Source organism: Drosophila virilis, chromosome 2, assembly GCF_030788295.1.
Source record: "Drosophila virilis strain 15010-1051.87 chromosome 2, Dvir_AGI_RSII-ME, whole genome shotgun sequence".
Taxonomy (NCBI): Eukaryota; Metazoa; Arthropoda; class Insecta; order Diptera; family Drosophilidae; genus Drosophila; species Drosophila virilis.
In genome coordinates this window covers 27394044-27411501 of record NC_091544.1, presented here as the reverse complement: position 1 = coordinate 27411501, position 17458 = coordinate 27394044, and the positions used below count along the sequence as shown (strand labels likewise).

Here is a 17458-nt window from a genome sequence, read left to right as displayed (position 1 = left end):
CTGTAGTCATTATATCAATTTATTAACTAATTCATTAAAATTTATATATTTTCTATAACCAAGTAAACAAATACTCTTTAAAGACTACTCGAAATGCTCCTGAATTTATTTTTTGTCCCTATTTTAACTGTGATATATTGAGCAGCCATGCCCCTAGCCCCTGGGCAGACCTTAGAGCAGTAGCTGCAGCACGTGCCCCATCATTTAGTGGGTGCAACATGCTGGACTCCGTTGCAGCTAACGGTATATATTTAAATAATTTATGATGCCGCTCCGCATGGCTGAGAGCTTCGGCGCTTCCGCCTGACATTGCCCCCGATTCGAGTAAAGCCCCTCCCGAGGGCGTGCTGCGTGTATGAGTCTGGCATCCTCTCGTGAATTTCATGCGTATGCGCTGAAGTTTCCTTCGGTTTTTACAGGCGCCTGCTGCTGGCTGCTGGCTGCTGTTTGCAGCTGCGTTGACAAATTTGACTTTGGGTCGAGTTTTTCTTAAAGCTTACTTGATTTGTGGCACGTTTCGAGTGAGCTGCCACAAGCCGCAGCCATTACACAAAGTGCATTTTTGTGAGGCAACCAAACAGAAAGCCAGGCAAACTTCTCTGTAAGCCAGTAATGTACAATGGGCCATAAAGCATACGAATAAGCGGCCAAGAGACGGCTGCCACGCCCACAACGGACGGCAACATAAAACGACGGCAACAAAGCTTTGGCTCTTGCGATGGCAGCAAAGAGCACAGAAAAAAGAAAAAAAGTAAACAAAGACTAATAAAATCACAAATGGATGCAGCTGCAACAAATGTGACACTGGCAGGGGTGATAAAGGGCGTGGGGGTGGGCGGTTTGGCTGAGCATGAACATAATGGCGACTGGTTGCAGCTACATTTTGGCCAAGCGCAGCTGCCACTTGCGAAAATTTGGCACACTGCTGACGTCAGCAGCAAAGGCGTTGCCAAAAATACAATTGCAACAATGTGGAAGCGAGGCTTGGAGAGATCCGGCAAGGGCTGATGAGAGGGTGTCAGGCTATTGTTAGCCAAGAGCAGGCAAGCGGGCTGGGGTTTAAAAAGCACTGGACAGATACTTAAGCCTAGTTTGATTAAGTTGATGTCCACGCTATGAATACAGTAAAAAACATGCTGAAAAAGTAAGCAACAATTCAACTAACCCAAGGATTTTCGCAGCACAAGCTTAAAAAAGTTTACGGTTTTCTTTTGAACGCTGAACTCAGTGAAAATATCTTGAATGGGTTTCATGTTTTGATGCAAAGGTATGTAAAAGGAAGAAGAGTAAATATATTCTCTATCACATCGACAAGTCGACCTAGACCTCAACTCGTTCACCTCGGCAACTACTAAAACGGGAAACTTTAAATTTGAAATGCATATTCGTGTATATAATACACAGAATGAGTTTGAAGCTTATTAGTTTTCATTATTCATAATATCGATAAAGCTCGAAGATCATGTGAGCTAGATACACCAAAATTGGTATAAAGAAGAACCAATTCTTCGAAAAGAAGCACGCACTACCGCCGATCGAATCTAACCTTCTTATGATACGATTGCCGAAAACTGCCCTTTCCTTTAGTCAAAAACTTACCCTCATCTCTGACATTGCCCATGAGAATATCATAATCCTTTAGATCAGCCGTCTTCATCAGTGTCATAGGATCTTCGGGCAAGAAGGCACCATCAATGGTTGGCGCCGATGGGAAGCTGAGTATGCCCGAGTAGGAATTCCACTGCTGCACCGATATGGTCTTGGCGTCCACAGCGCGCATGCAGCTCATCACATGAGCCGGATTGGTCTGTAGGGGAAGAGATTTATGATTAGAGCTTAGATACAGATAGAGAGCTTGTTTGAATTACCTTGAGCATGGAGGCATTGCAGTTGCAGTCATTGATCAGAGATTTGCCAATCTCGAGCGCCTTGGCGGATGTCATGTGACTCCAGGGCGCATTCATGGTGCCCGACTGCATCATGCCGCGCTTGACCACGCCTTTAGTGACCGGCGACATGAGCTGTGCATTCACCGAACTCGAGCCTGCGGACTCGCCAAACAATGTCATCCACTCGGGATTCCCGCCAAAGGCATGGGCATTATCCTTTATCCAGCGTATGGCCAAGGCCTGATCCCACAGGCCCACATTGCCGGGCGCCTCCTCCGCAAACTCTGCCGGCATTTCTGGCGCCAAATGTAGAAAACCAAATGCGCCCACGCGATACTGAAACGAGGCAACGATCACATTGCCCACGGCAGACATAATGTCGGCATTGTAAATATCCAGGGTGGCCGAGCCCGTCATGAAGCCCCCACCATAGATCCATATGAGGATGGGCAGCCCGTTAGTCGTGTTCTGCGGATTGCCATTGTGTATGAGATGCTCCGTGTCGGCCTGCTTGTTGCCAGAGTGCTGCCGGAGAGACAAAAAGAGGATTACATCAGGAGAAAGGATGCAAAGACTCTCTGGCACCTACCTCGGCTCCATTGGCACCACGTCCATGACGCAAACGCGCCTTTGCCGGCGCCCACACATTTATATACAGACAGTCCTCAGAAACATTGGTATTGGGATTCCAGATCTCCTCACCGGAGAAGCCCGGAAAGTATTCATAGCTAAGGGAATGCAGGGAGAACGTCGGATCAATTCAGAGTCTTACAATAAAAGATCTAAGTATTGTGCTTAAATTTATTTAATTTTATTTATTCCCTCAGCCTTAATATACTTAAATACCGAAAAATTAATTTGACTTGTACTTAAAGCTCTGATGCAAATGCCTGAAATAAATATTTTGTACTTAAATCAAGAGTTTTTGTTGTTTTCTTAGCACATGATCAGGATTTTTTTTAAATAAATTATTACTTCCTTCTACTTCCATTTAGAACTATAAATGCATATTTTTATTTTAAATAAGTATAATTTTCTTAAAGGAGCTGTTTTCGTTTTTAATTGTGGGCTGTCTAATCGTCGATCTTAATTAAAGGCAACTTTTTCTCTAAGTGTAGCTGTAAGGCTCGTGCCAATTACGACAAAGTAATCAGCTGTGTTATTTATTTTTATTTGCACTCTTCTGATTTGCCTGTTTTATTTTCACTGTGCCATTTTTCGAGGGCACACACACACAGACACACACGCATCTGTACACATCCTATTACCTGTCCCGCCCCTCCTCCACTAGCAACATAGTTCGTTTGCCCTATAAATGTTGAGTCCCTCGAATCGATATATACATATATTCAAACAAGCATTCAAACAAGACTGGACGCTACGCATTGCTCTGGCTGGCTGGCTGACTGGCTGACTGGCTGGCTGGCTGGCTGTGAGTGTGTGTTTGAGTGTGATTCAATAAATTCATATCCGTTTGGTTCGTTTTCTGTGGGTGTGTTTGGTTTCGTGTCAATTGAAATTAACTTTGCCACTTCGCATAAAAAGTAATTTATAGCAAACCGGAAGAGGCGATTCTACTCTGTCTCCGTTCGTCCGTCCTTCTCTTTCTCTATATCTCTCAATCTCCATTTGTATCTCTATATTTGTCTAATTTCCGTTATGCCACACACACAAACACACAAGCGCACGCACACTCGTAATGTCTTTGTGTGTGGCAAATGAGAATAGCTTTTGAAATTCATTAGACTGATTTGTGGCCACAATAAGCTGAGTTCCAGTCGAGGCTAATTGATTTATGTTAACTAAAATACCATGTTAGTCCCTCCATTAAGTACTTTTTGTATATCTGAAATTGATCAAAGATAGAAGTTACTTGAGTCATTCCTGAAATGCTATGCTTGCCAATCTGCTTGCCTAAACATTCCAAATATATCGACCAAACTGTGAAGAGAGAACATTTGGGTTTGGGCCTAAAGGCAGTCTACTAATAGAGACACTATATAATATGTGTATATATTTATAATATCATCTAGTATATATAGTAAGGGTACGCATATTTACATATATCATCTAATTCGATGATTCGAATCTGCTTAAATTAAAATAAAGTAAGATGGAACTAATAATTGTCAATTTTATTACTCTATTGCTGTATTTTTGTATACCCTAATTTTGTCAAATTTTTCATTGCTTTAAATGTTATTTTGAACAAACTTTCAGTTTAGTCTGCATTTTTTGACATTTTAGGCTACTCCCCAAGGGAGCTCTTTAAATTTATATTTTAAGTTAAGTTGTATTTTTCATAAAACTTAAAATTTAGTTTAGTTAAATATAAAACAAATTTAAGACAAGGAAATTTGGTTAAAGTTATTCTAATTAGTCTGTGCTTTAATTAAGTTAATTTAGTCATAGTTAAGTATACATTTTTAGATGTCTAAGGCCAAAGGGTTTCGGTTGTATAATTTTACCCCAAAAAGTATGCTATTGATTTTTGTGCAAGTGGTTAAATTCAAAATTGTATCTTTTAAAATTTTTCTATAGAATATAGAGACATTTTTCTTCTACCAGTCTGTGTTCGATGTTTTCGACTAGAAACTTAAAATATATGCGCGAGCTATGGCAATTCGTAGAATGCATGCGAAAACAGAATTAAGAAAATAATATATATAGAATATGTAGAATATTATGACTTATATTATTGTTTTCGTCTATCGGTCTGTCTGTTCATCTAAGCACAATTCCAAGTGAACTGGAGACTCCAAGCCCTAATTTAAAGAATTTCCTCGAGCACGCTCTCCTACTCAATGGAGCATTTAGACTTATTTTAATATGTTAGACTTAACATTAGAATAAGTAGTATTGTAAATATTCACATATGTTTCAATAAGGTCGTTACCATACAAACAGTAAAATTGAAATAAAACAAACAAAATCTATAAAAAACCCCACTTTAAATAATCTTTCATTGGTTCGGGTTTAAGGCCACTTTTGGCTTTTTTCTGATTCTCAATCTAAGCGCCGTTTTTAGGGCACGTAACTTCAATTTGTTAGTTTTGTGGTCACGCCCATCAGATACTTATGTCTTAAAGACAGTTTGAGAGTAACTGCCCTAGAAACGCAGTTCCAGAATCAATAATTGCGTTAATATTATTGCCATAATATTTTTTGGGGAATTGGATCGAAAGCCAATTAAGAAAGATTATGAAGCACATTTATTTCTAAACTTTGGTCAGTAAGTTTCTATCACCATCTCTTTATCCTAACTATTAATCGCAATTTAATATATTATTAGAATTAAATATGATATTGTTGTGTATTTTCCTGTCTATATTCTACAATAAATTTCAACACTTTTTTTCTCTCCTTTTCTAATTTATTCTATATTCTAATAGGATTATTTGTATTTAATTAAGTTTTAAATAATAAATATGCTGCTCACTAATCGAACTATTTTCGATATGGTACTCTTCGGTTTTTAGCGTAAACAACTAATTGTCAAGTAAGTAGAATACATAGGGTAGACACGCACTTAATTTAGATATGTATATATATTTATTTTCTCAGTTGGATGCATTGCAGTCGCAATGACGTCACTGGCAGCTAGTTGGGTCAACGGCAGTATTGCATGCCGAATTCTAGGTCAACTACATCTGCAGAGCTAAACGAGCGCAATTCGCTCAACTTACCGCTCCTGCACGCAGGTGGCCGAGAGGCGTGTGGCATCCAAAACGCCGTGCCAGGGCTCGGCCGGCACCGGTTTGCGAAAGCGCAAATCATCGACTGGCGGCTTGGCATAGGGTATGCCCGTATAGACATGCACCTCACGTCCCTGCACCGTCACCGAACGGCCACGCACCGGCCCGGAACTGGTCTGCACCACCAAACGATCGATGATGCCGCAGACGCTGGACAATTGCAGCGACAGCACGAAGAGCGCGGCGGCCAGCGAATGGAGACGCAGCCGAGAGACCATGTCGCGGATGTCGATGCGGAAGCGGATGCGAAGGGTGCAAAGGATGCGAGTGCTGCTAACGAGATTTGCTAGTGTCCTAGTTAGCGGCCTGTGACGTCACCTTGTTGCCACTTGCCACCGCTTGACGTCGGTCTGGCTGCAGTTGCTGTTGCTGCTGTTTCCGTTTGGTTTTTGGATTAGGTTTTAGGATTAAGTTTTGGGCTTTGGATTTTATGTTGCTGTTTGCTGGCACAGGCCAGCGCTTGCCCCGCTGCAACCTATCGCAAATACTTGACGCACTCGTTGCAGCTTTTGTTGGTGTTGCTGCTGCTGTTGTTACCCCTTATGCTTATTATCCGGTTGTGTTTGTTGTTGCTGCCGTTGTTGTTGTTGCCACTTGAAGCTGCCGTGTGGACTCTGCACTACACATTCTTCCAACACTGCCCCACTCTGTCTCTCTCACGTTCACTCTTTCTGTTTCTCTCTCTCTCTCTCTCTCTCTCTGCAACTCTCTGCCTTTCTCTCTCGCACTGGCTCGCCCGCTGTACCTCTCTGTCTGTCTGGGTTTACTTTGACTTTTGGGCTTTTGTTTCAGTTCGTTTCGTTTCCAGTTTTTGTGCAGCTGTTGCACTTTTGTGGCGCCTCCCCGTGGCAGCGGCTCTATTGTTTGAACTGCAAATAGAAAAGGCATTAAGTTATTTGTCTTAGTTTTCCCAGTTGCCACAGCTGCCACAGCTGGCTGCTGCTGCTGTTGCTGCTGTTGCTGCCACAAGTGCATGTTGACTTGGCTTGGCTGCCACTCGGTTGCCCCCATTTGTATGCTACGATATTTAGGTATGTTTGCGCTGCTGTGTCTGCGTGTGTGTCTGTGTGTTGCATGTTTACCCATCGAGCAAAGTTGAAATAGCAAAAAACATAGAAAACTGGAGGCTGCGCTCTGCTCTCGGCTCGCATTCAAAGTTTTGAGTGCCACAGCCCAGCCCCACTCACTGGCTCATATAACCACTCACTTGCGTATACATATACATATTTGAATATATATATATATTTTGTTACATGTTTAATATCGGGGCCACACTCAAGTGTCGAGTATCGCGTTCTAAAGCTGCTGTTTCTCTGTCCTTTGCGCATGCATCGTAAAATGTATTCACATATATATATACATATATATATATATTTATATATATAAATATCACTTGACTTGTCAATTACAGCATTAAAAGGACCATAAACATCAAAGTGTATCCATGCTGAGGCCAGTCTTAGCAACTTGCTAGAATCATCTTTAAGAAAAAACCCTTTTATTGGCGAAGGAGTTTGGCAAATGGACAAAAAGTGAGGGTCGTGTAGGGATGTATTTACAAAACCAAAGAAGCCAGCTCTTTTAATAAGGAGTGATAATACAATTCTTAAGAATTTTAAGAATTTATATTTAAATAACAGGAATATTGATACAAAGAAAAACATTTTTTTTTTTTCGACAAGTCACAATTACTAAGAATAAAGATAATAATAAGATGAGATAATGATAATATGGACAATAATAAAAATAATTATAAGATATTGAAAAATAAAAATTAGAATAATAATAAAACTTAATTTTCTTATATATTTCTTTAAATCTAGAACTATTTCTAAAAATGCCTTACATTTATTTATGTATATGCTCTTTCCCTATAAAGTATATTTATTTTTCAATTGCATTCCCAGCCTATCTAAATTTGATCGTCCTTTTGTCTGCTTTTTGTGTGTTTTAAAACTTGTTTTCTCCTTATGTGCAACCATATGGAATACACATACTCTGTCACATATCACATAGAGCTCATAGAAATACAATAGATCTCAAATTACAAGGCAACTTATTCAAACGAATTACCAGCTTTGTTAACCTCCTATTAGCCATGACAGCATCCGACTAACATATTATACAGCTTCCAGGACCAATCATTAAATGGCTTAGATAATTGCCAGATCAAATTTAGCGCACATTCTTTTATACCTTGAACCCATTAAAAATGTATGTAACAGGCAGAATTTCTAATCAATCGATAAGAATCGATATAGATATCCTGTTTTTTGGAAAATTTTGGTAAATAATAAGAGCTAGAGTCACGAAACATGATATGTTGCTACTAAAATATTATATATTTGTAAAATTGAATAGCGCAGCATCTTTAAGAATTTCTGTATACATGTACAAACACACATTCATTCGCATTTTAACAGCATGGTTATTGCGACTTTTTTCTGTAATGCTTTTTAAGTTCCTTTTTTTATCATAAGTGCATCACGGTTTTTTTTCAAAATCGAGGTCGGTGCGAAAATCGAAACGACTTAACTCCGCGCGAGTTAGTTTATGAATCTAAGCATAAGGCAGAGCAATTTAATTTAGACCTGTCAGAAATCTATCTAGTATTCATTTAATTATTTCCATAAGGACGTTATCAGCTTGTTTTACAAGGATATGTTATCTCCAATCGTCTCGTTTTCACTCATTTCTAGAGTAATTCCCGAATGCTGCAACATACACACATCATCAGAGGCTGCAGTCGAGGTTTCCTATTTCCGTTTCGTGGCAAGGAGCATTTCGTATTGACTGCCCCTGCCTTGTCCTTGAGCCAGCAGCTAGATTGCATGATGGCAGCCCATTAGGTACAGAGGTTTATGCATGCATATATATGTATATATATGTATAATAGCTCTTGGTGGTCGCCGAGCCAGTGTCTACTGCTACTGCTTCCTGGCGCCGCGCTTGTTAAAATATTGTTTTGCAGCACAATTAAAATGTGATTAGAAGTCGACTGCATTTCTCTTAAATTAAGTCAATTGGAATTCTTGAAACAAGCTGCTCGTGAATGCCAGACTTCACGTTGGATTTTTCTTTTTTCAGTCACTGTTGCACTTGACAGTTGCAAACTTTCAATTCCAGGCAAAGTCGTTTCAGAACGCATTTAGTTTTTCTTTCTTCTTATTTTTTCATTTATTTTCTGTTTGTTGTGGATTTTAGCCGAGTGGCAAGAAGCGTCTGCGCCTGTCGCGGCTGTTCGCCCGCAGATAAGGCGCCGAGTGCCTAAGTGAATATTTTCTTAATTTCTTGCGGTTGCAGCAGTTTTTCCGCTTCGTTTGCTGTGCTTCCACTTGCTAGCTTCACTAAAAACTTTTTCATCAAAATGCGCATTTTTTTATGAGAACAGTATGAGCCAAGGGGGGGGCTTAGAGGGGTTTATCACGGCAAGGAGGGAGACAAGACGTCAGTTTTGAAATTAAGTTTCATTTATTTTATTTAATTTTTATGCCACACACAATTTATGCTCTCAACTTTAGCTGTGCCAGCAACATTTTGATTAAATTTCCCATAATAGAAAAAAGGACGAAGAGGCGAACTCTATATATTTATATGATATGAAATGTAAGATCGTGTGGCTCTTAATATAATCTCGACTGCAAGAAAATAAATTTAATTCTCGGCAGCTCGGCTCACCGTTCGAACCAACTCGGTTTTTATTCACATTGAAAACGATCTAAACTGAAAAAATAAAAATTTTCATTTTGGCTTCGATCTAGGTTACATTTTTATGCGCATCTAGTATGGCTCGAGGTCATGTTCCAAATGTCAAAAAAAAGACAGAAATTCGGGTTTTGAACCAGCGAGATTCAACATGTTTTTCTAACCTTGATTACAGCATGTTAGTCTTAATGCTTTGTGTATTATATTTTGCTAGGAATTATATACAAGAAAGGGTAAAAACAAGAGCGGAGGGATGGGGTGCGGGTTGCAGCGGGTCTTAACTTACGCCGCACAAATTTTAATGACATTCAAATTAAATTACAATTTTCAAAGTTTGCAGCAAGGCATAAACAGTGATGGTATGAGAGTAGCGGAGTAGTCGGGTCAGGGGGTCATGGGGGTAACTCTAACGATACGATGATGATGATGATGATGACAAGGACGCTGGCACACAGGTGAGCAGGTGTACGGGGCTTGGGCTGGGATGGCAGTCAGCCATCAGCTTGACTGTGCAAAGGTCAACTGTATAAGGGTTGGGCAACGGGGAACCACCCCCACAACATCCCACAGCCCCCCTTGCCATAAGGCGCCGTCTATTTGTTTGTTTTGTTTGCGTTCGCTTTCAGAATTTTTGCGAATTTCGCCTGCTTAAAAGATACACAACAACAGCCAAAAACGAACTCTGAAAGTCAAAGGGTAAACGAGGCAACGAAAACAATTCGGTTAGCGTGTGCCGGGTAGCAGGAGATGGGGAGTCGATGGTGCGGTTGGCGTTTGGGAAGGGGAGTGGACTGCCTATATTTGTGTTTTCGTTAAACTGAAACGTTGACGTTGCGCCTGTTTTTCCAGCTGGTGTATATAAGTCCATAGTTTTAATTGATGAGTTGAAGAGGGTTGCCACGACTGGCGTCACTTTATTGATAAATTGGCTCAGGTTGGAGAGACAGCTGTCTGTTATATATATACCTGTATATACACATCTATATATATACATGAAATTAGCCAAGAAAACTGTACTTGTACTTTAAGTGTTACATATTAAAGAGATTCCTAAATATAATTGCAACAGAATTTGATTAACAGAAAATTGTGAAAAACATTTCACAGCTTCAACTCTTAAGTGTTTTCTTGTGTAACTAGGTGGGAGGCTTTGCAACCATTTCCCCAGCCCAAGGTCTGATTGTATCTGTGTGTTGTCGGTTTTTCGATAAATTAAAGTCGCCTCGCGTCTTTGAGTTTGTGCAGTTGACCTTTTGTGTGTGGCAACATCGTGTTGCAGCCATTAGCCAAATGTCTGGCGCCATAAAATAAATACGCGGGCGTGGCACAAATCCAAACGAACCACACGAAACAAATGTTTTGTTCTCGTTTTTGAGCGCCTCATAAAAATTTTAGATTTGCCAATTCGAGCATTAAATACCCTGTTTAATTGTTTCCGTGACATTTGAAAGTCGATTCAACCCTGCAGAAACGCTCATAGATCAGATCTGCATATCTTTAGGAATATATTTCATTAAGCATATTAGTTGAGAATGGAATGGTTTTAGCTGTGTATTTACTTTTTAATTAGAAAGTGCTTAACTCCCGAGCTAACTTTTTTGGAACAAATATTAAGCAAATAAATATAGGTTAAAGTAACAACTAAAGTTTAAGAGATTAAACACGTTAGTTAATGGCTGCAAAGTAGAGGCGGTAGCAAGTAGTTTCTTGGTTTCAGGTTCGAGTCCAACTGAGGAAGCTCGTACAAGAGGGATCAGGGTATCGGTATTTCGGGTATTATTATTATTATTATTATTATTTTTAGCGTTATGGCTCGAGGTCTTGGCTTCAATTTATGAAAGTTAAAAATGTAAAAAAATAAAATATTTTATTTTATATATATCAAAGAGCGCAGCTTGAAAAACAATTATTGTATTTATTGTTGATTATATAATAAATATAGCCCCTGGCCTCGAGCCAACAAAATCAATATTTTATTTTAATATAATTGAAATTATTACCAATGTTGTTATTATTATCATTTTACATTATTAAATCCAATGATATTCGTGCCAATTTTCGTTAGTATTTAAAAATCAAACTCTTGTATTAAAACTCTATTAATTTAAATAAATTATTAAAATTTAATAATACTTAATACAATATACAAATATGAAAAAGTGTGCACAAAGTCTAATAATAATTATACTTTTATCAAATCTATTCAAGTTTTTAAGATAATTTCATAAAAAACTTAAAGTGAAAAAATAATTAAAATGACAGTAATTTCAGACCGCATATTTGAGGAAAAATGATGTTAGCTAAATAGCGAAGTTTTTTCAACATTATAGCTATACAGCTTAGTTTAAAGTAAAGCAAATATCTATCTACATAACGTTCTCAGCTTAATTGAGAGCCAACTGGTTAACGAGCAGTCTTTGTGCAGCATATGGTTTTATTTTTCAGGATGCGCAATATGCAAACATCAGCCGCAGCAGAGCAGGGGGCACGCGCACTTTGGGTGTGCGGAGAGGCAGCGGGGTGGGTACACTGAAGGAATTTAGTGGCGCTTCGGTTTTATTGCTCCGACACCGCATGTGGCAGCTGTGGACGCGGTCGCAGCTGGGGTGTGGGAGATGTGACCCATCATTAAACAAGTGCCGCGTGGCTACGTCCGGCCACGACTTTAGTGGCATGGCGCCACAGCCGACACCGCCAACACCGACACCGACACCGTCCCACCCTCGCCACCGGCGCCGCTAGCGCTCGTTAACGCTGAGACGCTCAATTTAGTGCGACCTGCGAGTGGTACGAGTGTTCAGCTTTATGTACACCGCTTGCTTTCGGCTCATTTGAGCATGGAGCTGACCTTGATGATATCACCATCAGCCAGCCCAGCCGACTCGAAGACATATGCGAATCTCAAGCGGTGTGTGTGTATCTGTGTGAGGTCGGGTCTCGGGTTACTCTGGGGTGTCCCGGTACTGCACTTAAAGCCAGTCTCGAGAAGGCTGCCAGTGAAAATCAATAATCAAATAAATATGAACAAGTCAACTATCCTTTACGTTTTTCGTACTTTTTTGAAAGAGAGCGAGTTGTTCTACCCAACTTAACTGTAAGCCGGGCTAACTAGGGTTGGATCTACTTCCAGCCCGTACGTGGGCGACACACGACCCCGAAAACGTGCAACAAACTCATGACTCTAAAGCTAATGACATTATTTTTTTTATTTATTTATTTATTATATAATCCGAGGCATCGATTGGCTATGAAGAGAGAGTTCTGCATGTGCATGTCGGCAAACCAAATAAAATAAATATCCTGCAGTTGAAAATAATGCCTACAAGCAATTCTCTTACAAATTTCTCATGTAAGAATAAATTAACAAAACTCTTTGCACTTTTTTGAAGCAATTAAATAAAATTAAGCATACGCCGGGTTGTATACGCGAAAAGTGGTTTCATATGAGAAATATCGTCATGAAATGTGAAACACACAGATGAAAACAAATCAGAACCCATAAAGTATATAAATTCGTTCAGCCAAACCCGCACAAGAATACATATTTCCAGTATGCCTGAAATGCACATAGAGATAGCGATATGCAATGATTCGGTTAACCGTTTAATCGAAAGTTAAGCCTGAGTATAAAAGGAACATTACTAAATAAGAACTATATACAATGTTGCCAGATGGTAAGAATGCTTAAAAGCCGTTACTATTTTATCATATATAGTAGTAGTATATATGTAAATACAGGTACTTTAGCTTTATCGTTAAGGCAGGCAGGGTTTTGAAAAATTTCATCCAAAAGAGTGGAAAAATTGCCAAAAATATTTGCATGCAACTTTTTTGTTTACCTCAAACTCATTTTCAAACAAAGTTGTTCAATTTATTCGAGATAAATACCATCTTTCTCTGTATAAATATTTAAGCGAAGTTTCGAATTTGTCCGATTGGCTTCAAACATATTTATAAAGTTCTTGATAAGAACATTTTCGCATAACCCAGGACTCTTGAATGGAAAGTGTAGGTAAAAGGTTTAATAAGCGAAAGCTTATTTTTCGGCTTCAAGATTCTTACTACACGACTAATATGGGCAGAAAAAAGTGATTCCAACTTTTGATTCAATTTTAAATTGAACATAAACATATTTTTTTAAAGATAAATAGTTCAGGTAGATTAAAGTTTTCCAGTGGCGGGGGATAGGTAAAACAGTTAAATATATACAAAACTTTCCACTAGGAATGCCTAGAATAGTATACATGTGTCAGAAAATGTTGTGTGAGAAACATAGAAATATGTTGGAGATCTGATTATGTTGTATTCGCCTGCTATTGAGATAGTTTAGTAGATTATATACAATGAATAATACTCTGAAAGAAACAGCAAACTAAATAAAATTTTTCTTTAAGCAATTTAAGGAAACAATTAAATAATATTAAGTATACGCCAGGACGACCAATGCTTATAGTGATTTGTATTGGTTGGCTTTGACCCCGCCCAGCATGTTGTGTATTAAGTGTTCTTCGTTCTTCTTCTTGCTGCTCCTCTTCTTTCTTCTTGCTCTGATTCTGTAAAATGTCAAATGTGAACGCGGCTTTCACATAAAATGACGCAAGAAATGAAAGCAACTGCCTTCGGGCGCTGCTGCCGCTACTGCTGCTGGCCAAAGGGCAACCGCACAATGTCAAAGCGTGACCCAGGCTGTGATGTCACAGCGTTCGGTATAAACGAAACCTAAAACAAAAGACAAATTTGCCAGATTGGCTATGTGCATGGAAGCTGTATCGTCCTTTCCAGCCCATAAAATCGAGTCGCGGGCTTGAATGGGGCGGGACGACTAATTAAAATGGAAATATCAGTTACAGCACATCAAGCATACGCCACGTGCCACAGTACTGAATTAACCGCCCCCCCCCTCCCCCGCCCTTCTCACCCACGCACACATCACATGCATAATTATGCACTACCGATATTACGCATCGCTAGTTCTTTGCTGCAACAATCACAGTATCAACTACAGCTAATGATAATGGGGCTGATGCAGACGCTGATGCTGATACTGACGATGATGACGATGATTCAATTAGGTTCATAACAGCGTACACAGCTTTAATTGGGTTGCCCATGACGATAATCAGTGCGTTAAGGGAGTTATATATAATAGATAGATAGATGGATGGATAGCTGGAAAGATGGCTAGATGGATACTGCTCCAGCTGAAACACGAGCTTGGCAGCTGTCTGATTTGTGAGCTCTTAAATACAAAGTTGTTGGTTTCGGATTGTTGTTCGGGCTTAACGGGGGGCGGCGCTCAAATGGAAATTTAATTGGCATATGCTGTAATTATACATATGTTTGATTTGAAACAATAATTACAATTATGCCTCTATTATTTACATTTATTCTGCGCCTGTCAATTAGTCCCAATTCATGTAATTGCCCAGCCAACAGAATTGACAGCGAAAAACGAATTGTTTTTAATTTGCACACATTGCGTATGCGTAATTAAAATAAACTTAATTAATTTATATACACAGCCAAATAAATAACAATATAGCCAATGAAAATTAAGTGTCTGCTTAATTTAGCTGACACAGCTGCGCTTTAATCTAACTGCACTGCTTAAAGCCAGGTTGCAAAACAAAAATCGCGCATACGCCGCGAATTCCCACAGACGCAACAGAACTTTAGCTTACTCCTTTTGACTGGGACATGCGGCACTTCGTACTTGCTTTTATTTTACCCTTGGCTACATTTTTTATACCCAAGCAGACATTTTAATCCCAGCGCAACCCAACACACACACACACACACACATGCATATATGCAAGTGATTATCTGTATGTAGAAACCGCCCAGCGCAACAGTAATGCGCATTTGAATAGATCCAGCATAGTTTTGATTTGTTATTAGTTGAAATCCTGAAGAAGATTTAATAAAAAATATAATTACTAATTATTCATTTATTATTTTTGTTTGGGATATTGCGAAACATATATATCCTTATCACATATAAATCTTCGGACTTACGTTTTTGAACAGGATATGTAAGAAATGAAAAAATGAACATAAGTCTAGGTACCTAAGCTTGAACCCTTTCGTTTCCAAATGGTTGGAATGCTTTCCACAACAAAAAAGAAAAAAAAAACATATTAAAACATTGCAAGGAAAAGCAAAGATAAAATGTTGCACAGACAATTTTATTATTTGCTAGTTTTACTTCATTTATTATTAAACATAAATCTAAAAAATGAAGTCGACTAAGCCAGTCAAGTATTAGTACTTAAAGAAAACTAGTTGAAAGATTATTATAATATTCTTTATATTCTAACTAAATTGATTTTCCTAAGACATTCGAGTCTCCATAACAAATAAAACGGTGTCCCATGGCGGAGTTAGAAAAAATGGAGAAATGCATTTGAACTTCAATAGGGAAAAGCATAAAATCTAATGAGCCTGCAGTAGATATACAACAAATCGTATTATTATAGCCGGGCAATGGCCGCAAGGAGAACAGAACTGGAAAACAATAAAAGTAGTCAGCGAAGGGACATATAAAAAAAAGAAGAAGCATAAAACTAATGTTAAACAACAAACATATTTTCTGTCTCTTTCTTTATTCATCGTCCTGCCTTGTGTTTGTTTCCCTTTGTTATTGTTGGGCTGTCGCCGCCTGCCGTTGTTGTCCTTAAGACAATGATGGCAACGCCATTCCAATGCCCCCCAAGGACATGCAATAAAATTGCGTTTTAATGCTACGTCAACTGTGGCAGGATCTGCTATTTTCTTTTTTGTGATGTCCCTTCTGAGGTTATTGCAGAGAAGCTTAAATAACTTTTGTTGCTCTCAATATGATAACCGAGTTCTTGAAGAAAATCATCCGATACCTTATTAATTTTTCGCAAAGTTCTTGCTGAGATTATTACAGAGAAGCTTAAAGAACTTTTGTTGATGCCGATATGATACCCGGGTTCTTGAAGAAAAAGGATCTGTTGACTTATTAATTTATTGTGATGGAACAAGGAACTAGTTGTCGTCAATGCTTAACAATGATAACTGTGTTCTGAGAGGATATTCGATTTTAAAGGATCTGATATCTTCTTAAACTTTTGTTTTGCCTTTTTCGCAGGTTCTTGCAGAGAAGCTTGAAGAACTTTTGCTGATGTCGATATGATTCAAAAGGCAAAAAGAATTTGTTAATTTATTCATTTCTTGCGAAGTCTCTTCTGAATTATTTCAGATAATCTCAAGGACTTAGTTATCATGGATTCTCAGAGCATTATATATTTCAAATGATCTGATACCTTATAATTTCTTTCGATTCCCTACCTGAGATTATTGCGCGGCAATAGTTTTTGTCAATAACTTTCCTTTGAGATTATTGTAATCAACCATAATACTAAGCAGGGATGGGATTTTCAAATTTCACTCTGGCTTAAATTCTCTACACATACCCTATAGAGCTGGGTATATAAGAGCGTAAGATAAATTTTGTTAGTTCTTTATTTATTTGTTATTATTTTTTTTTTTTTGTTAGACTTATTCGTTTGTCCTTCCGATTGTTTAATGACATTCCATTTGCATACTTTTATGGCAAATGTGAATTTTATGTGTTGCTCGATTTCAGAACACGCCAGTCAAAGGAACCAATCCACCAGCACACACACACCTACACACGCACACACACACCTACTTAAATCCCAGCCGCAAAGGGGACGCGTGGCAAAGAAAAAAATATGTATGTATGTATATAAATTATATTCAAGCCAACGAAATCCCGTGGAGTGAAGCAAGTGCAAATAATTCTCCGAACAACAAAAAGAAAATGGAAAAGGAAAAGCTGGCAAACAAACATAAAAGTGCAAAACAATTCTCAAGTGTTTCACGCCTTAAGCCTTGTGCCTTTGTGCGCTTTTTACTTTTCCATTGGCATTGAATCAAAAAATATGCGCAAATAAATAGAGAAGCCGCCTCCGAGAGGCAGTCGCTTTGTGGATTTTGGAATCCCTTAAAAACGCACCCAAGAAGCCAACAGCTCCCACGCTTCAGCTCTCCATTGTAAGTTGATATATATATTGTGAACATTTATTCAATTAAGTTTTTGAGCTCGCTGGGAGCGACATG

At 38.8% G+C, this 17458-nt stretch overlaps 1 protein-coding gene across 2 annotated transcripts in view; it reads right to left on the bottom strand.

Annotated features, from left to right (window-relative positions):
* The window catches only part of Ace (Acetylcholine esterase), a 51812-nt gene that overhangs the window by 30614 nt on the left and 3740 nt on the right, over nt 1-17458 (bottom strand). For both annotated transcript variants that reach the window (XM_015170568.3, XM_002056133.4), the window contains exons 2-5: nt 5576-6513; nt 2479-2617; nt 1869-2414; nt 1600-1807 (exon numbers count right to left, since the gene is read on the bottom strand). In XM_015170568.3, coding sequence (XP_015026054.1) covers nt 1600-1807; nt 1869-2414; nt 2479-2617; nt 5576-5862 — 1180 coding nt within the window. In that variant the 5' untranslated portion in view covers nt 5863-6513. The remainder of the gene's footprint in view (nt 1-1599; nt 1808-1868; nt 2415-2478; nt 2618-5575; nt 6514-17458) is intronic.